At 39.1% G+C, this 21,437-nt stretch overlaps 1 protein-coding gene across 1 annotated transcript in view; it reads right to left on the reverse strand.

Annotated features, from left to right (window-relative positions):
- The window catches only part of FOXK2 (forkhead box K2), a gene marked incomplete at its 3' end in the record, with an annotated part of 46,337 nt that extends 25,482 nt beyond the window's left edge, over window positions 1-20,855 (reverse strand). The window contains exon 1 of the mRNA XM_082008034.1: window positions 20,500-20,855. Within this exon, the coding sequence (XP_081864160.1) occupies window positions 20,500-20,849 (350 nt within the window). The 5' untranslated portion in view covers window positions 20,850-20,855. The remainder of the gene's footprint in view (window positions 1-20,499) is intronic.
- Between the last annotated feature and the right edge of the window lie 582 nt (window positions 20,856-21,437).

The following is a 21,437-nucleotide window of genomic DNA, read 5'->3' on the forward strand; positions in this document are numbered from 1 at the left end:
TTTCCTTTCACCAGTCTTTTACTATTATACCATGAAAACTGCACATCAAATGCATACATTCTAATTAAAATCTATACAGTTATATACTGAAGAATTTGAATATGTTAAGCTACACAAACCTCATTTCCTATGTATCTATGAGAAGCAGGATTTTTTTTTCCATTATCAAACAGAAAAAAAATAAAACAGTATTTCAAGTAATTTAAAAAACAAAAAAAAAAAGGCAGAAAAAGATAGAGTTTATATCCTAAATATTGAAAAATATCTGTGGGAGAAGGACTCTATTTGCTTTCCTTTTAGTAATAACTAAGAGTTCCTCACTCAAGATGATGAATAGTTGTCAAGCTACTAAAACTGTTATTCATGTCCGTTACTTTTACCTGTGCAGGAGAACCTGCAAATGTCCCAGGAACACACAGCTGCAGGTGCTGAAAAGGAAGAGTATGTTCTACCTGTTCGCAATCAAGGGACTGACTTTAATTTTGTTTGTCTATGTTGTATCTGCTATTTTCAGCAGATCACACTCCTTTTAAATCATACTCCTACATTGCCCCATACCAATGTAATGAAATTGCAGAAAACTTTCCCTGGCCAAAACCAGACAGATTACTAATTTTTTTGCAACAATCAAACTGTTTTGGAGAGGGAAATAATGGCAAGTACTATCTCCACTTTTCTTTTTTATTTCTTGTTCTATACAAATAAAGAGCACTGCTCTACACTATTCAAAAACTTGTTTTTACTTTAACTACATTCCTACAGACAGGCAGCAGAGTTCACAGTAAGCGGATTGACCATACAACAAAGAATACTCTATGGGAGGGTAATGACAAAAAGTATGTAGTTTGGTCATGTAAACCAAGCCCAGTCTGAGGTTTTCCAATACTAGAACAACTGTGTCTTGAGGGTGGTTTCTTCTGGTTTAGCTTTAAATTCCACACCTTTTTTTATTATTATTCTGTGATTCAGCATTTCCAGACCATTAAATTTTCTAAAAACAGAACATCAAAATGGAAAAAACTGGTCCCGGTACATAATGCACTATTTCACTATACATCACTCTGCTTTAAATCCTGGTCCTTCTTTGAGATATGCTAGAGCCAAACCAACTTCGTACGTAGTAACCGACACAATATTAGTTAAAGTCTTCCAGAATAAAAATTAATGTTGAGTCCAGTCTTCTCTTCCTCTTGTGCAGCCAAATTGATAGAGTTAAGTTTATAACATGCTTTGAAATGCTGAAAAAAGCAAGCTGCAATCAAGTCCAAAGAGGTTCTTGTACAGCTACAGAGGAACGTTCTCCTGAACGGCTCTAACTATTAAACTTCCCCCGATGAGCAGAAATTTGAAAAGCTTTCCTAGATAAGATACATAGATATACAAAGCAATGTGTCTTACTTGCACCCCCCTCAACAGGAAAGTGGTATTTGTTCAAGTCAGGAGTCCCCAGCTTATCATCTGAGCATCATTCTTCCCTGGACAGGGCTGTCAAAACTGTCATATAAAAAAACCCTCCAAATTATTGATTAAAAACTCCCCACATTCCCCTTCCCACATATCTATCTGCTGGACCTTCCCTGTATCAGAAGACCATTTGCTGTCACTCTAATTTCTGTCATGCACAAATATTGATTGCAATAAAAATCATACATTTCTGTAGTGAAATCTGAATGTAGGATTGCATATTTAAGAACAATTTCATCAGTCATGTGATGTCTTCAAAATTCCACTGCAGAATCCACTTGTAGAGCAAAGCTGAAAACATGCAAATGAGTTCCATGCATACATTCCTGCATAAAAAAAGAACTGCAAACACTAATTTTCACAGTACTTAAATTGTTTCCATTTAGACTTGAAAACCAAACAATATTTGAAAGATTCACATTTTCAGAAAGATGTATTATGTTAAAATGAAATTTTAATCCCTAGCTACAGAAAGCGTTTCTTAAAGTCTACATACGTGTAAGGCATTATACTATACGTCCTTCAATAATGACAAAAAAACTTTTAACTTGAGAATGTATTTTTTTTAAATCTGTTTGTTAGCACAGGAAGCACCATAAAAAATGTGGCATTTATCATAATATCCAAGGTACACCCTAAGTTAAAGTTATCATAAATACAGAGGTAGCAACAAATACTACTACATATTTGGAGCCCATTTCCCTCATTTTTAACTCATACATCAAATTATTTTATGATCTTAGAAACACCCATCTGGAAGAGCAAGAGACCAGTATTTCTGGTTTTAAATTCAATTTTAAAAAATCAAAACAAAAATGGAGAAGATTAAAATATGAAAATCTAAGAGACATGGTGGGCATGACCATGGCCTTATCCTGTACTCATGTACACTTCTCCAGTATATAAAGAACAACTTACAGGCTTGAAGTCAGAAAAGCTAAAACCTAAGAAAACGGACACCTTAGACGATGAAGAACAATCTGTATAAAACTATGGTTTTTAACATCCTTCCCCCAAAAAAGAAAGAATCAAGATTTCCCCACCACCACATATTACAAGTTTTTCATTAAATGTTAACTTCAATGCACAAGTTTGTCATATTTTTTAGAAAGAGTCAAAAAGGTTCACTAGATATTTTTAAACTACCAGTCCTTTAATCATCATCAGGAATCACATCACAAAGACCTTAAGAGCACTAATTAGTTCAGTTACAAAATTATATCTTACAATCAGTTTTGCTCTCTCTCCTGAGAAAACAACAGTCAGTTAACACAAAAGTGTCACAAGAATCAGTGACTTTTCGGTAAGAACTGTAAAGGCAATAAGACAGGACACCATGACCTGACGCAGAAAGCTTGAAATGCGATATGAAACCCTTACACTCTTCCTCACTGTTCAAAAAACAAAACACAAAGCTTGACAGAGACTACCAAAAACTAGTTATCAAATATCTGTGTTTGAAGATTTTTCTGTGAAGTGCAAAGCGAGGACCATTAATCATATGAACTTTTTGGAAACTACTACAAATAGTACAAGCAGAGTTTTGTTGCTTTTCCAGTCCAACTTCATTGTCCACAGTGGTCACCTTTTGACTTTTTTTTTTTTTTATTATCATTCTGAGGTATGTGGACAGCATCTTTGACAATGAATTTACACTCCTTGCACAAGCAGTGTCCAGAAACATTATGTAGCTTTTCTGGCCGTGGAGCAAGAGGCCAGGGACTTGTTTGCTAAGTGTAGGGATTGTTAGGCCCCTCAGCAAGCTGATTCAACTCACTAATGCGGCACCAACTAACCCAGCAAAACAAAATTTTTGAAGAGAAAAATAGTATTCTCTGGGGCTAGTGAGGGACCCAGCTAACAAGGGACCCAGTGGTGCCAGAGCCAGTGTAAGGGTTGTGGCTGGACCCTGGAACCAGGATCAGGAATCAGAAAGAACAACCAAAACCTTTCAAGAGCAGAGAACCTTTAGATCGGCTCAAATGCTGATAAAACTGTTATGTAAGCTACTGTGAAGACACTTATTAATTTCTTCCCATTTGGTAATGGAAAAAAATGCACTTCAGACCAAAGAGAAAACTAATCCTGAGCCGGCCTCTCTCCTTCTCTTCCAAAGGATTGTTTTTCAGGCCTACCAGTAAACTAATCTGGCTTGAGCACACAATGTGTTAGTTCTGGTGTTCACATGTGACAGAATAGGATGGTTCTTTCAGCTCTAACTCCCAAGTAGCTTGTTTTAACTAACCTTGAAACCAAAGGGTTAGTTACAGTTTATCTTCACAGCCTGAATCTTATATACAGGTATGCTTAAAAAAGTGAGAAGAAAGTGCTGTTCATGTTGTAGTAAAACTGTACTACTGTATAAATCTAATGTGAAGATTAAAAAAAACAAACAAAACTTTTAAAAACAGGAACAATGAGAAAGATACTTTCAGTTACTGCAAATGCTTGAAAAATAAAGTTTACCAATATACTTAACATGCGAAGCAAAAGCCTTCTGTAAAAGTGTATCCTTTAACTCAATGCACCACTTCAGGAGAAAACTGAATTTAAGAGAATAATCTATATAAAGAAGTATGCAACTTTAAACATGTTACCTACAGCACACACAAATAGAGGTGATGCCTTCTGAAAAGCTCACCAAGTCAAATTGATTCTGTGTCAAGCCTGACCCCATTAGAGAAGCAATACTCCCTAAAATGTTATAAAATGCACTGCAAAGATGCAATATATTTGTATGTACATTAAAGTTTTATTTACTGTTGCTCACTGGTACTCCCCAGACTGTCAGTCTGGGTCAGTGCTCACTCAGACATTTTGTAGCAGAATCCACAGTACAAAGTTGCTGCAACTGAGGAGTCACAAGCAGTCTGTGAACTTGAGCTGTGGTCAGAAAAGGTTTTAAAGATCAGAACAGGCCTATGGAGTGTATGCTTAACGCCATTTATCTAGCCAAAGATCACAAGGGATGAGGGAAAAATCCTGCCATTTCACAGATGTTAAACATAATGATAAAAAATTTACACAAAGAAGAGGCGTCACGGCTAACTAATGAATATAGACCAAGTCCCAAAAGTATAAGGTAATTTTCTCACTCAACTTCAGGTTGAAAATAATCAGACTAGTCTCCACAGTTTCAATGACACTACCACACGAGATACCAAGGACTGCATTCCGAAAGAACTAGCACAAAATAGAGGTGGTGGTGGTGGTGGTAAACACAGCAGAAAATTTTAGAAATACAGATTCAATAAATAGCAACAGTAGAAAAGAAAGAGAGAAAAGAAAGAAACAAAAGGCTCAGTGCTTGACACTGACAGAGGGGGAAAAAAAAAACTCTCAAAAATAAACAGTTTGAAACACAAACTAAGTAATTCATGGCCTGCACTGAAGAGGGGGCATGTGCTGGTCATATGTTCAGCGTATGTTATTGGCACCATTCACCAGCATGTTCCATGTTGTAATAGCTTAAACATTTAAATTTGAAATGCACTGCCTTCAGGGACGACATGATCTGGGCAGCCCTGACGAAACACACACCACTCAAAATGAATACATGCTAATTTTGGCTTTCAGGTTATTTCTCCATACTCCAAACAATGCTTTGCTTGGCACTAACTCATTTGCAGAGCTTATATTAAATATAACCAGTGGTAGTGTGAAGCAACTTTTAAAACCAGTAGACTCAGTTTATATAAGATGATATAAAATGACTATTGTACTATCTGTGATTCTTAGAGACAACTTTCTGCTTGGATCCAGGCTACAGATCATTTGTGCATACTTCAGAACAGCAACACTCTTCAAAGTGGTGCACAACTTCTCTTCACGTTCACAGTCCCAAACATAGTCACACTGAACATGATGCAACCCGTTGCCCAGATGACAATTAAATGCAAAAACTCCAAAACATGGGGGAAAAAAACCTAATTCAGTTGGAGTTCAAACTTGCAACTTCAAATACCTGTTTTCTGTAACAGCCAGTTCTGCCTCCCCACTCTACAGTCATTTCCTTTTCTGTGAAAGTTATGCTAAGGAAGTTGCTTCTAGTGCTAACACATAGAGATCACTTGAGAAAGGATCACCACCTCACTACTGTATGCTCACTTCTGAGCATATCAGCCCTTTCTGCCTTCAAACCAGTGGCTATGATTAGATCTATTTACTTCCTTTTAAATACCCATCCTGTAGTATTTTAATTTTAAATCCCCTAGAGCGATTTCTCTTTCCTTTGTATTTTTGTATTAAACCATTACCTGCACAAGTCAAATCCTGTCTCCATTTAGAACATCTTTAAGAGGGTTATTCTAATGACTTAAAGATGGTGTGAACCATCACAATACAAGTATCTAAGGACCTTTCGGATTTAAAAATAAAAGTCTCCTTCACTCAGTGAAGAACTTTATCAGCCCAGCTTCTTGCTCTCCCTGTATCAGACACTGTCAGTATGTTCTCAGTCAGCAATTTATTTACCACAAAATGTCCCTACAAAAACACAGGGCAGTCATATATATTCTCTTCTTTAAATCTCTTGGGGAAAGTTTGAACAAGCAGCTACCACAAAGACAAAACAGTCGTAAGTAGGACAAAATTTCATTAGTGTAACACATCCAGCAACCAACACTTCCTTAATCAGAGCCCAGGGATCTCCAAGTTGAAATGCAATGTCACTGCAACAGGCACCCAACCCCCGCTGGTACTTACCTACATTTATCCGAAAGTACTTAACCCTAAAATACTCAGACCTTCAAGATAAGAAATTTAACTGGAAGAGCAAAAAAACCACCTAATCCTACTATAGCAAATGCTGTTGCAAAAAGAAAAAGTTGCAGACACAATAGTTTACCTTGGAGACAAGGGACGTAAAAACATTGCAGTAGAAAAATGGAATCAGAGTAAGTAGTACAAAAATTGCCAAAAACACATCCTGCCTTCTCAAGTCTCCCCAAACAGAAAGAGACTTGGGCAACACATTTCTGCATTGCCATCTCCCATGTTCGTTTCCACAACTGCAGAGGGTTTTTTCAGTTTCAAAAACTGTAGAAAAGCCTAATTTTTACAACCAACATTTCTGATTAAACTATCAAATTCAAGTCCTCAGAAACACCTTCCTCAGTCTCTTCTCCCAGTCCACTATCCTGTTATTTCTCCAAGTAGTCAAAATCACACTCTCTCACATTATGGTTATTTTATGCTTTTAAGCTTTTCAGATGAAGTTCAATTCTTTCATGGCACAATTCTCAGCTACATTCTAGATAACACAAAGAACATGCATAGACAAATGAGTAATGTTTTCTTCAGCTACTACTAAGCCAAAGTAACTTTAAAACACTAAACTTAAAACTTTTTTTATTTTATTTTATCCTTCTGATTGAGGGATGAATTATTTACATCCACATGCTTGCGTTTTGGGTTTTTTGCATGGTTTGCATGCTTTTTTTTTTTTAAAGGCTTAAAAAGACCCATTTTGCTGATAACCTTAGATAATAGTGAATAACCTCACATAAGAATCTTGGGTACTTACTAGCCCACAGCAGACCAAGCTTATTTATAGCTAAGTAGCAAGCTGGGGTTAGTGATCTCTTCCAGGCTCAACATCTTCCAACCTCAGAATAACCACACCATAAAACAAGCAGGGTTATTTCACTACTGACAGAAAAGTAAACATTTGTGTACCAGGGTGTGCTTGCAGATGATTGCTCTGGCTGCCTGTACTGCAGTAGACAGTAAAAGCTATTCACAACAGGCCAAAATTCATGAAGGAAATTTAAAATCTTGATCACAAATTGCTTTCAGAATTTAACTTACATCTTTAAAACACTGAGACAGGTGGAAGGATTGTAATTCTTCTCCCAGCTGTGAATGAGGTTTCCCATTTCATCTTCGGACAAGTTTCTTTAACATTTAATTAGTGCAAATTTTTCTATCTGAAACAGGTAATATTCCCTATATTCTACGATGCAGTTAAGGCAAAATCACTATATGAGAAAACAGCACCTTAGCCCACAGAAAAAGCTTCAAAACAGAGAACAGCTAAGAAAATTATTTTTTTTTAAGTTCTAACAGAATTCTGGCAGAATCTCAGTTATAATGAAGAAAGTTTTGTTACAGAAAGCCTGGACATTCATAGAATTGGCTATTCAAGCAAAGGTGACTAGTAAAAATGAAACACTTCCAGAAAAGCTTGGTTTTTTGTCAGTTTGCTGCTCACCGTTCGTGCCATCTCACCCTATTCCTCTGCTTAACCACTGACAAGAACTTGTACAGTTCAATCAGCTCAGGAGAACTTCTGAAGTCATTATGTGTATTCTGTTCAAACAGCAGCACTCCTCAGAAGCCAGAGGTCCTTCAGGAGGCAAAAAAAAAAGGGGGGGGGATACAGCTAGTCAAGAACTAAGTAATGAAACAGGCAAGGAATGATACAGCTTTGTACCATTCTCTGCAGAGGACTATTTTGTCTTGCCAGGGTTCACAAGGCATTTGAGCACTGTTAAACGGTTCTGGAATTTGCTGATAATACAGACTAGTTGCATTTCTCAGCTTTATGGACAGACCAATACCAGGAAAAGGTTTTAAAAACAAAGGCTTGAATTTCAATTCAAGAGGATAAACAACTGAAGATCTTCTGTGGTTTTTACCTATTGCCTCTCTTTCCTGTGTTGCTAAATGTGTCTGTCATCTGAACATTTCAACTGACATACACACTGTGGTTTCCAGGTCCAAAATGTTTGCAGTGATTATCAATATCTAGAAAGCTGAATGAATAATACTACAATCAACCACAAACTGTGGATCCCACCCTAAACTCAAGAGTTCAGTTCTGCATTCATTTCAGAACCCACATTCATAGCAGAGGGTAACCACCTTAAACTACTGCATTTGTTCTTCAACTCAGTGATGTAGCTACAAAAGTGCTGCCAGGAAAAAGGCTGTACTCTAACTCTTGATAGTATCATTGGAAGTCAGACTGCATGAGGATGAATTTCATCATTCTATGAGAATCTTATTACCCAATCTAGTAATTTTAATAAAGTTACTTAAGAATAGATTGCGCACCCTTCAAAGCAATGTTTTCATATCATTTGAACAGCATAACAGTTCACTGTTTGGCTTGCAACCCCTAATGCTAGTAAAAAGCAAGTATGATGAAAGGGGCAGAAAGAATCAAAGCCATCAACCCCCTCTACCCTGTAAAAGAACATCCTGGGTCAAATTTCCACACAGGTACACATGAAAGTGTTTCAGTTTGAGTGCCCCAAAACAAGTGTATCAGCCAATAACCATGTAAGACAGATCAGGCAGAATAGCTAGTAGAAACCTTATCTGAACATAACCCAGCCACACCCAGAATATTCACGCTTAAAGAAAGGAAGTAACTTGCTTCCTTTAACACATCTTTGCTCAATACACTATTTTAACGCTTACATCTGTGGAAGTTATAAACGGGATTTTGATTGATGATAACTTACGTAATTCACTCCTACTAACTTTTGTCAGCATCCAAGTCCTCTGAATACCGCACTGGAAATGAAGGACACTTTTTGTTATAATCTTCTCCTCCTCCAAATGATTGTTTTTCTTAAATATTTCACCTCAACCCCTCTGAAGGAAGTCTCAGAATGACAGTGAGAAGACAATTAAATCAGACCAGGGAACAAATGCACAGATACTTTCAAGCCTGCTACCTAAGTAGTTTTGGGAGGATGAATCAACTAAACTTACTTCTTGACTATTAACACATTTGCCTTAAATAGCAGTCTGTTTTCACTCTCCTGTATAAAGAAGGGGAAGAAAAAGCTCACTCTCTCAAAGGACAACTTTTTTTTGAGAAGTTTCTGCAACCTATCAAGCAGAGACCCTCAAAAGACAACATACGAAATCCAAATAACACCTGATCTACTTGCAGAGTCAACTTCAGCAGATTTACCTATTTCCTGAAAAAATACTACGGATATATGCAGCCTCTGTGATAAAGGACATTCAAAAAAGAAGAAAGGTTTTTTTACAGTTTTCTTCAAAATCATTTTTTCTTTCAGGCAGTTGATAGAATGCTGCACAAACTCTAGTCACCTGTCTTACAGGTAGGGAAGTCTGTTTTCCAAGATAAAAGGGGTTGGGGGGGAGAGGGCTACAAATGAAAAAAAAACCAACACATAAAATTTTTTCAAAGGGCCATCTGTCTTCACTATATCCTTAATGGTCAATTTTTGCCTACAGCTTGTGACTTCCCTAGTCTACAATAGACTTCAACCACCAAGGGGACTAATGCACAAAGTCTACCTTTTAGGCAGGAGATACAGTAATTTAGCATTTGGAATGAAGACCATACATTAATTCTGTTCTCTGCTATGAGATGATCCACAGCTAAGGAACCTGTACCCCTTTTTCTCTAGTCGTTTTCTCTATGTATTCACATCTATGCAGAGACTAAAAAAAAGGGCCAGAAAGCACATATTAATCAAAGGTATGACACAGCTGAGTCATCTCGGCATCCAGACTACTTGGATTCACTATTTTAAAATTTATTTTTTAACTGAAAACAAATACTTAGCATACCCTGCTGTTTCAAGAACTTTTAGGATTTAAACATTTTTTCTATCACAATGCAAGTGCTTTTTTAACACACCAAAATTATTTTTGGTCTTCTCTTCTACAGCTTTGGATCTTTCTTTTCCTTTCCATTTTTATTTCATAGAATCATAGAATCATTTAGGTTGGAAAAGACCTTTAAGATCATCAAGTCCAACCACTAATTTTTTTTTTTTTTTTTGCTTGCTAAACAAGAATTATGTTTGTTTAGTGAATCACCCAGAGGAGTAAATTTTCATTTTCATGATAGCAACCTGCCAGGCTTGCAAACACTCAGAAATAGGAATTAAGATTATTTTAAATGGAGCTATGAAGGTCATAAAAAGTCTGATTTAGACTGAGGTACGTTTACTCAAAACTGAGATTCATTGAGTGGTAGCAAGCAAACAGTTTCTCAAATATACTTTTTTCAGTATATATGTTACAGGAAAAAAAAAAAAAAAAGTACATTAACTGGTGGTGTCCACCAGGCCGCATATTAATGTTCGCTTCCACCAAACAGTCTGAAACAATGGAAATGTCATAGAGCATAATGGCTCTTGTAACTGCAATTCTGTAATGTATGATTCCACAGGACACAGCAAGCTGACTGTTGCCGAAAGTCTGTGCAGGCCCACCACATACTTCATGCCAGCTCCACTGCTTGCCAGACCTCTCTGTGAGCCACTTCAATGCAACAGAAAACCACCCAAAAATAGCAAAAAAAGCAGACATCAGCGGCTTATGGAACATCGGATGAGCTTCAAGGCCAGCACAACCTGCATGTGGGAGCACTGCAGAAAGCAAGACCTTCCCCTCCCATGCTCCTTTTTTGAGCAGCAGTGAAACACTAGATTAGCTCAGATGCTCATGAAAGCACATCCTATGTTTCTAAAGAGCAAGACCCCAGATTCTTCTGAATCGTATTTCCCAAATTAAATATCAAAGTCAGAGCCACCTTACATTCTGCAAGGATAACAATTACATTACTTCTCAGTATCAGCTTTTAAATTTCAGGTGATCTTCAACTTCTTCCCATCTTTTTTCAAGCCTCCCAGCAAATCCTTTCATTTCTCCTTGCACAGCAACTACAAACGCCACTAATATCCTGTCCGTATCCTAAAGCAAAACACACTGGCCAATGTCCTCATCTTTCCCATGTAGTAACCAAATCTTCCTCTTCCATTTTTCTTATCTGTACACGGCATAATGCTAAAATCATCCTCTTGACCATTATTCTTACAGGTTTGTTGCTTGCTTAAATAATCAGCTTGTCCTGGTTCAAATTTGAACTTATCCCCACACAGAATTTTGCACGAGTACATTCACTCTTCATCTAAGTCTTAGTCTTCTTAATCTCATTCTTTTAAGTCTGTGTCTCCCCTCATTGCTACATCAGCCTTCATCACCTATCTAGAAAGATAGCAGTATCACCGAAGGAGGAATTTTTTTTTTTTTTTAAGAGTCAGCTTCCATCATTTATGCTTTCCAACTACTTTCCTTGTGTGTTTTCTGCACTGATACTGTAACCAACAAGTCTGTCTACTACTAAAGAATAAAAACTCTGTGTGTATGCCTTGTCTGCTCAAATTATATTCTGCCTAGAACACCCCAAAGGACAATACAAAGTGATAAATCAAGTTTTTCACATATTCTCAGTCTTAAAAAAAGCAATGGGGAAAAAAAAAAAACACCAAACAAAACCCAGATAATTATGTGTTTGTATCTTCATAAATAAATCAGACTTTTACCTTACATATAGTACCATAATGTATCATACACTAACATTTCACGTGTTGTTAAAACACATAGTAAAAAAGTCTCTTGCTATAAACCCAATGGGAGATTATTAAAAAAGGACTTGCAGAGGAAGTAAAGGTTGAACAGCTAAGAAGCTTCACCTAGTTGTACTTCTAGCACTAAGCCATGAAATTTCAACCAATACCTATACTGCACCTAAGCACCAGGCCTGACTTACAGCAAGGTTTATTCTTTTTTGTTTAAAGCACCTTTTCCAAAAAGGTATCTCTTTTTGATCAGCAGAAGATGGTGAAACAGAGATACCACTATTCTTCTTAGGTTCTCAGGATGCTGTTCAAACACTGCTAAAAACATGTGCTTAGTTCAAACTTTTAGAGTTTAGTTTACAGCCTCTGGGTTTTTATACCTGTGCATGATCCATCAGCAAACCTTTCAGTACGCTAATTCATCCCCATAAAAGTGCATACACACCAACCCAGCCATCTTGCACTCCTTTTTGATGCGGCAAACATTGAACTCCGTAAGTCTCTCACTATTTGGGGCTTCCTCCAGCCTTCAAATCTTTACAGCAATCACCCCCTTAAGCCCTTGCAGTTTTGCAAGATCCATTAACACAGATTTTGATTCTAGAACCACATGAAGTTCCAGCACCTCTTGGTACTGCCTGATACAGCTCCCCTGTTCCCACACAATCATCACATCACTCTGCTTTGACACATCACGTCAGCACAGGCATCTAATGATTCCTCTACAGTCATGGCTTTCAAATGCACTCTACTACTACTTTCCAGAACTGTCTCCTACCCTGGCAGATCTGGCCTGCACACCTTCTGAGATGCCTTTTTTCTTTTTTTTAAATAATGGAATTGTCAAGTCCATGTTTTGTCCTCTTTGTGAGGACGATATTTAGCAACATTGATGTCATTTATAAATATTTACCAGCACTTGCATTTACTCCAGATCACCAACAACAGCATCAAGTAGCAATATCAAGTAGTGATCAACTATTTTTCTCCATGATTTAGCACTAAGCTGCACATCATGCTAACCAGCCTGTGTATTCCCAAAATTCTCACATTGGAAATACAGATAATATTTTTTTCAATATGGGGTTGTAGTTACATGAAGCATTTTATAGTTAACACTTCTCCATCCCTGAGATACTCAGAATTCAAATGGGCAAGGTGCTGAGCAGTCCGATCTAATGTTGAAGTAATTTCTGCTTTCAGCGGGAGTTTGGCTGGAGATCCCTTCCATAATTCTTAACGTAAAACCTTAAATTAACATGTAAATCAACCTAAAATTAATTCCAGTCAATTTTATACTAATTTTGTCACGCTTCACAAAGCTGTGACAATAATGACCTGTCTCTGCTTTTTTACTTTACAGCTCTGATTCTACAAATGCTCAATTCCACATGCATCTTTAATCCACAAGAGCTGTCTTGCTGAAGTCAACAGTAATGTTTACAGTTTAGCACGGACATAGCTGTTTGTCAATCTGCTCATGTTTTTCATTTTCTTTGGTGCACGTGGGATAAACAAGAAGGTGATGCAGTCATATAAATACTCATTAAGGGATTCTGAAATTTTCAATATTGAAAATTTTACTCCCACAAATGCTGCTTTGTAGAAGTTTATGATTCGCAGTACAAATGAGAAGGACAGAACAACGCAGAAGCACATGCAGTAGCAGCAGCAATCACACAAAAACTGTGAAGAAACAAAGACTCCAATCATGTATAGACCCTCTTTAGTCCTATTAAAAAAATGATGTATTGTGAAGATTTGCACCGGCTTTTTAAGTAACCTACTAAAGCCTCAGCATCCTTTAGTGATGTAACAGTAGGGATGAAATCTTAACTGAAGAATATGGGGTTTTTTTCCTACGCCATCTAATGTGGAATAGCTGCAGAATAAATACGGTTCCTCCCCTCTGACTGCTTTATCTAGGTCAAAAAACTCCTTAAAGGCAGGAAGTCACAGGAAACAAATGTCACTCTGCATCAACTTTTTATCATGAAAACAAGCAAGACAGTAAATAAAACCACCACCTTCCCAATATTTCAGTGTGAAGTTCCATGAAAGACATCAGCTTACCATTAAACACAAGACTGTTGTGAAAAAGGTTGCAAAAGAGATGGCTTCACACTACCGTATGACAAATTCGTAATTTTCTTTGAAATTATTTTTTTTCCCAGTGTTTTACATAATTTTACATAAGGTAATGGGACTTGAGAGGTCTTGAAGGCACTGCTGTATTTACTGAAAAACACAGTAAATCAGATGCACAATCATGTTATTTTTAATAGCTTTGGCATGACTATGTAAAAAATAGCGCATGAGAATAACACATGCTTAAAAAAAAAAACAAAACACAACACCAAACCCAACGGCATCAAAATTCCTCCACAGCAGAATTACACCCATCTACCTTCATGAAGGACTAACGTTTACAAGACAACGTCATTTCCTGATTATAAGCAAATTAACCATACACATTTACTTTGAAAAGCAAGGGTGGAAGATGAACTTACTTTATTAACTTATTTAACTTAACACTTATCCAATAGCAGAAGTTGTCTCTTCCTACTCAAACACAGTGCATTTCACAACTGAAGATCAGTATTGTATTTTGATTTAATCAATGTAAAGCAAAGAATGATTTAATTTACATATCTCTTACCTCATTATTATAACTGGAGGTAAGAATCTCAAAACTCTCTTTGAACTACAGATTCTTCGAACAGACAGTTTTAATACTGACTTTGCACCTTTAATCCGAAACAACACTGATTTTGCTCCTGTCATAGAACGGGACCTTAGCAGACAATAAAGAAACCATTAATTTTTAAGATTATTTCCCAGTTTATAGAATTTCGTATAACTATGCAAAGAACGTATATACTCCTATAGCTAACTACAGACATACGAACATTTGTAAGATCGGTAAAGTTGTAGAACTGGGTAAGAAAGTTTCATATACATATCAATCATACCAATAGAAAAAGCAAGGCCAGTGCAAATTAATCCAAATATAAACCTGTTTAAGCTTTACCTCAACTACCTGATTGGAGCATGACAATTTGCAACACCATTTCAGTAACAAAACAAAACACTCACTCATAAGGAGTGTGCAATCAAGAGGGAAATATGGAAAAAAAAAAGTGATGACAAAAACAACTAACACAAATTGTGGCTATAGAAGCTTCAGGCTCATCTCTCCATTTTCATTTCAAATAATATGCGCTCTACCTTTTTCCTCCCACATTCCTTCTCAATCAGATCTGCTTATGCGAGAATACTACTGACATTTGCAAATCCTACCGTAAAGTAGCCAAAAAAACACCTATGAACATAGCCCAGTTAACTTCATTAGTCATCATGGCAGGGGACACAGTGTCTGCTAAAGAAAGTAAATAAAAGTTTCTGGAGTCTGATTCATAAGTCACAGACAAGTCCAACATTTCTTAGTTTTATACTTAGAGATAATTTGTAAGTAGCTCATAGTTTTAATACAACTGATGTGGAACTCCAAAATACTCCTCTGAAAACAAATCAGTCATAAGGTCTCAAAAACATTTCAGCCAGCTGTCTTCTTTACGAGCAACAGTATCTATCAAAAGCATTGTCAAGAAAGGGAAAAAGCAGGTGCCCATCTGGCCTGAGGTAATTAATCTATACTTACAAATATATTCCTTTAAAAAAGTGTTTTGTTTGATTACTTAAAGTATCTAACACTTACAGTCATGAAGAAAATCTTTAAAACATAAACCATAAGCCAAAAACAAGCAAAGAACATTCTTCCTAAGCTAGCAAGTACCACCACCTATGGAGATTTTACAATCCATTCATCTCAACTGTTAAGCCAAATCTGAGTTTTTTCCAGTGTGAAATTTTCAATGAGCATGCGTGCAGCCCCAGCTCTAACTCACGACAACAATCACATCTTTGCATGTAATTTAAGTAACTGCAATAAGATGATAGAAGAAAGTGCACTGATACACTAGAAGTTCTCTACAATCTGTTGTGCTATTTCCTTCTCAGGTAATGCTGAACACAAACTTTTCCAAGGTATTTACTTAGTTAATAGATATACTTGATCCTTGTTCAGAATCTACTGTCTTTCATCAGCAGGAAAGCTTCTACTTAAAAGGCAGTAATAACCCCACTTTGTAGATTCAGACCACAAGACCAAACTATTGATTCAGCCCTCTGTATACTAGGAGGAAAAGCATGAGAAAACAAACACATTTTTAGCTTACAGCCATATAGGCTTGACATTGAATTAGTTAGTAGATGTTAAGCTAAAGTGAAACGTACTCAACATGGTTTACTGTAAGAGCTCCCATACTTAGTAATGTAAAGAAGTCTATAAAATGAATGACAGAATGGGAGAATTATTTACTGTCTTTTATTACAAAAGAGCTAACTTAAGTTACATCAAATGAAATTACCAGGTGTCAAGTTCAAAAAGCTCAGCAAAAAGAAGTATTTTTTCCCAACATGGGCTCCAATTACCTTGTAGAACTCACTGCCCCAGGATGTCAGAGATATAAGAGGTTTACAGGGATTAAAAAACAAACACACAAACAAAAGAACAGAAGTCCAGGGGTTTTTTTTTAAGAAAAAAATGCACACATTAAATGGTTTTTAACTCAAAAAGAAATCAACCCTGACTTTGAGATTCAAAAGAAAAAACAACAGAAACACAGCCATTTGCCTTCATCCATTTCTATGTTCCTTTCCAGGCATCCACTACTGACTGCTCTTGGAGGCAGGTAACGGACCAGATGCATCTTTGTTCTGACTCAGAAACGCTGTTCTTGTATTAATGGTATCTCGTTTAAGATTCACAAATCTATACTTCCACAAAACCAAAACTAATTACTAAAATACAAAATGTATGGTTTTGTCAAAATGAACAAGACATTGTCTTGGAACAGTCAAGCCCAAGATGTCAGGATCTCTGTGAATTCAAATACTAATGCGCAAAGCACATCCAAGAAACAAAAAAATAAAAACAAAACAACTTCTTCACTGCTAAGTTGTACCCAGAAGTCAGTCTCCTTTTTCCAGCTGTATCAGTTACATCTGTCTGGAACTCCGCCTCTCCAAAAGCTGTATACAACAGCTCTGTCAACAACTGCTGCTGTGCCCAGCACAAAAGGTATTTTTCAAGCCATGTACCTCAAAAGTCAAATATTAATGTTGTTATTTACTTAGCAATATATCCTAACAATGCTTTCACTGAAGTCATGGGAAATTTGACAAGCATCAAATGAAATCAATTAAAAAACGTGAACTTCATGGAGAGTAATAGTCCACGTATCTTAAGGGTACTTGTAAAAGATTAATTGAACTGCTTTGATTTGCGATTATTTATCTAAAACCTCTTTCATCCCATGCCTCTTCTACGACATTGACAGGACAGTTACTTACTGGACATGAACAAAAAATTTGCTATTTTCCCCCAGCCCCCATTTTATTCATCTAACAAGATGACAGCGGGTTTGTATACACACAAGTACATATGCGAGTCTGTCAAGAATTGGAAAAACAAAAACACACTTCCCACTGCTACTACCTCCTGCTTGAGAACTTAAACATTTGCATTATGAGCAAGGCTTACAGAGAAACGTTAAAAATAACGAGTAGAACAGTTATCTTAATGCACAGTCAGTCCATGTTTCAAGGCATTTAGATCTGTAGAAAGATGCCTTTATTATAGGTAAAAGTATACTCTAACGTTAATAATTTAATTTACCCAGATGTTAAAAATGTGTGTTTTGCAGGAGGCTACGAAGTTGTATTTTTGGTTTTCCCTTCCAAAAAACAGGAAGTTCAATAATATTATTAATGCAATCACATTTAAATGCTGTGCTGAAATTAAAAAAAAAAAAAAAGAGGCCAAGGACCCTGGAATTACATACAATTATTAGTGACAAATAAGTAAGACATTTCAAGTCTCTAGCAATATTTTGTAGTCATCTGTAAGTTTGCTATTAATTAGAAAAAACAGAGATAGACCCTCCATTCTTGGTTTCCAAGATCACTTAAAAACAAACAGAAGGAACAGGCCATGCTGATTTTTTTAAACTTTGCCTGCCATTAAAAAAAATTTTCAAATGATTGTGTAGGCCTAGGCAAAGCGTATTACTGGTAACATAGCAGGATTAAACAACAACAACAAAAGCAGATCTAGTGATTACATGAGTTGGAGGTTAACAATCATCAATCACCAAAACTACTTTCTTTGCAATCATGTTTCAACTATTAATTAATGTTTACATTATACCCAAGCAACTAAGTTTGATTCTTAAAATCCAGGAGATCATCTTCAGGGTGACCAGTTAAATCTACAATGAAACTCAAGAACACAGCTACAAACAACATTAGTCATCAGTAATTCACAGTAATGACTTGCTATAAGCAGATAACGTCTGCTTTGAATTTTCCTAAAGATTCCTGTGTTTAAAAAAAAAAAAAAAACAAACAAAAAAAAGCTTTGCAAATAATGAAGTTACTATTTCCCTATACAACTCCAGTCAAATTTTCCTTTTATAAACAGAATTATTTCTTTTAAAAACAATAAAGCAGCATTTGATCTTAATCACCAATCTAACTACGACCCTGTAGATTCTGCCTGTCCTTCAAGATAAAACTCATCCCTGTGCCTGTTGACTAAAGAAATCCTAGTTCACCCAGTGTAGACACTGCTCCATTGTTTCTAGCCGGGACTGAAGGTATGCCACCTTTTATTTACAAGACTTGATGAAAGAACACACCTACATTTTGTAACCAGGAGGTAACTACTTCAACCAGCTTACAGATCTTGAAACTAAAGGCTACTAGTGTGCCGTCTAAGAAATGGTGTAATCACTGAACACAGCAAGTTTCAAGCAAATGCTAGTTTCTGTAACACCACCCACATACACTCGTGAAGAAATTTTAACTGCACAGAAGTTTTCCTCGTTGTTCAGTAAAAGTGACACTCAGAAAATCCTTCAGAATTTTCTTTCTCCTTAAAAAGTGAGATTGATAGAAAGAACTAAAATAAATTACAAGTCAATAACTACATGGACAGCATGAAGAAGCAGTACTTTTTTTTCCCCCCCGAGATCTTAAGCATTTAACAGAATGCTACTGACTAAATTACTCAAAACTAATTCTAGACTGTTTTCAGTCAACATATATAATGCACAATGACTTGCTTGCAATTAGTGTATTATACCAAACTCTGTTTACAAAGAAAAAAGTATTTGATCTATATTTCATAAATGTGTTAGATTAAAATATAGATTAACCACATGCCAAATGATTATTAATATTACAAAGCAGAAAGCAAAAATAGACGTTACAGTTAAAGGTCAAACAAGTCATCCAACTGTATTCATGATTATACAACTCTACACATACTGGCAGCGTTAAACCCTTACAGAATGAGCATTTCCTAGAAAGCAGAAAGGTAAGACAATTTGATTTCCACAGAGCAACCAGGTGGGGAAACTAACATTTAAACGTCAAAGTGGAAAATATACACCATCAGTGTCCTAAACACAGTTTAAAAACTTGTAAGGTATTAAGACTGCGTCACTAATGGCATGTGTTTTGTAAAACACCCATAACCTTGTAGGTATTTCTTAGTCAAGACAGCTAAAATTATACCTAAGGCAAAACACTTTCACTTTTCCTACATAAGACTCCTCAAAACATAGATTACTTAAACATAGTAGGTAGGCCTCACATACTCCCCTAGAAAATTATTTTGCAAAGACAGTTAATGTTTGGTAATGGTAAAGGAATGTATTACCAGTTGAAAACTCTCAATATGTTTGTTGTCGCATACGGAAACACATTTGAAAACACTAAGACTAGCAGAAGTGTTTCATGTGGATGATTCAGTTAATCCATAAAATAAATGTTAGAATCAGGCAAAGAAGCAAGAAACTACCACAAAATCAGAAGGCAATCACACGCACAAAACAACCCCCCTACATTCTACAAAAGCAGCAAGGGTGTTACAAGATTTACTCAGCACTGATGTTAAATTCAGAAATCCCAGATATGTGGATAACCACTTGACTGGTTTCCTTTGAAGCACGTAAACAATACTCAAAGGTGTATCCAATTCTATTTGCTAATTACAATACCTCCAAGCACTGCTGCAGACGGATTTGCTCCCAAACTCACAACAGATACTGCTACGTGCAAGACACAGCACGGGAGGAGGGTCACCATTTGTCAACCACCAGACCCGGCGCTGCCGGAGTCTCACGCTTCCCACCTGTACCACCGGCTGCCGGAGAGACTGGAGTGGGAGGTGGATGTGCTGGCGGGGCCCGGGCCACTGGAGGAAGGCCACATCCGAGGGCAGCAGGCGGAGGGGCCGGTGCCCGGGTGGCGCCGGGCGGCAGGGAGAAGGGTTGGCGGGGAAGGAGGCCTAGGGCACCGCTCGCGTATGTCGCCAGGACGGGGTCGGTTCCCCGCCTGTCACGCACCATGTGCCAGCCAAACGGCAACGGGAACAAACGCGCTGCGGGAGCAGCGGCGCCACCCCCGCCGCGGCTGCCGGTCCTCCCAGGGAGGACGAAGCAGCCCAGCCCAGCGCGGTGAGGCGCCGGCGGGTGGGCCCGGGCCCGGGCCCTGCCCGGCGGGCCCCGATGTGACGGGGGAGGACGGCAGGCCCGGCCCCCGCTCTACTCACACTCGGGGCAGCTGCAGCGGCGGCGCCCCCCGCCTCTGGAACACGCCGTCCACGAAGACGCCGTTCTTGCCGAGGCAGCGCAGGTAGAAGTCCCCTCCGCCGCCGCCGGTGGCAGCTGCGGGGTCCCCCTGAGGCGGAGGCGGCGGCCCGTCCGCGCCGGCCGGTGGCGGCGGCGGGGGAGCAGCGGTGAAGATCTCCAGGTGGCGCCGGGAGATGAAGCTGGAGTGGCCCATGCTCACGTCCACCGAGCCCTGCGACGAGTTGCGGCCGATGGTCACCGAGCGCTTCTTCATGAGGTACTCGAACTCCCGGCCCTCCAGCCGCGCCACGGCCGCCGCCGCCGCCGCCATCTTAGCGAGCGAGGGAGCGGGCCGTCCTCCGCTGCGCCCCTCCGCCCGCACCGGCCCCGCAGCCGCAGCCGCCGCTAGACACAGGCAGGGAAGGGGACGCCGCTCAACCCAACCTGACGCAGTCCGCCGCTCTCTGATGGACGGCGGCGCCGGGCCAATGCGCGGCCCGCACGCCCATGGGGCTATGGCGGCGCGGCCAATGGCGAGCGGTGCCGAGGCCAGCACCGCGCAGCACGTTCGAGCGTCGGGGCCGGAGAGGACGGGAAAGGCCCGGAAAACGCGGAGCAGACGCGCGCGCGGGGGAGCGGAGCGACCCTCGTCCCGGCGGCGGCGCCGGTAGAAGGGCTGCGCCGAGCACCGGCCCCGCCGCGGCGCTGGCGGCCCCTCCCCGGCCGGGCGCGGGGAGGCAGGGCAGACGCGCGGAGCGTGTTCGCTCAGCCCGGCGGAGCCCGCCTGCCTGCCATCTTCCTCCCCGTAGCCCCTTCCCTCGCCGCCGCCGGGGCCCGGGCCTCCGGCACCTGCAGGAGGCCGGGCTGCCGCCCCCGGCTCCTGGCGACCCCCCCGGGGCGGCAGCGCCCGCGGTGGGCC

Source organism: Phaethon aethereus (genome assembly GCF_964289735.1).
Source record: "Phaethon aethereus genome assembly, chromosome: 18".
NCBI lineage: Eukaryota > Metazoa > Chordata > Aves > Phaethontiformes > Phaethontidae > Phaethon > Phaethon aethereus.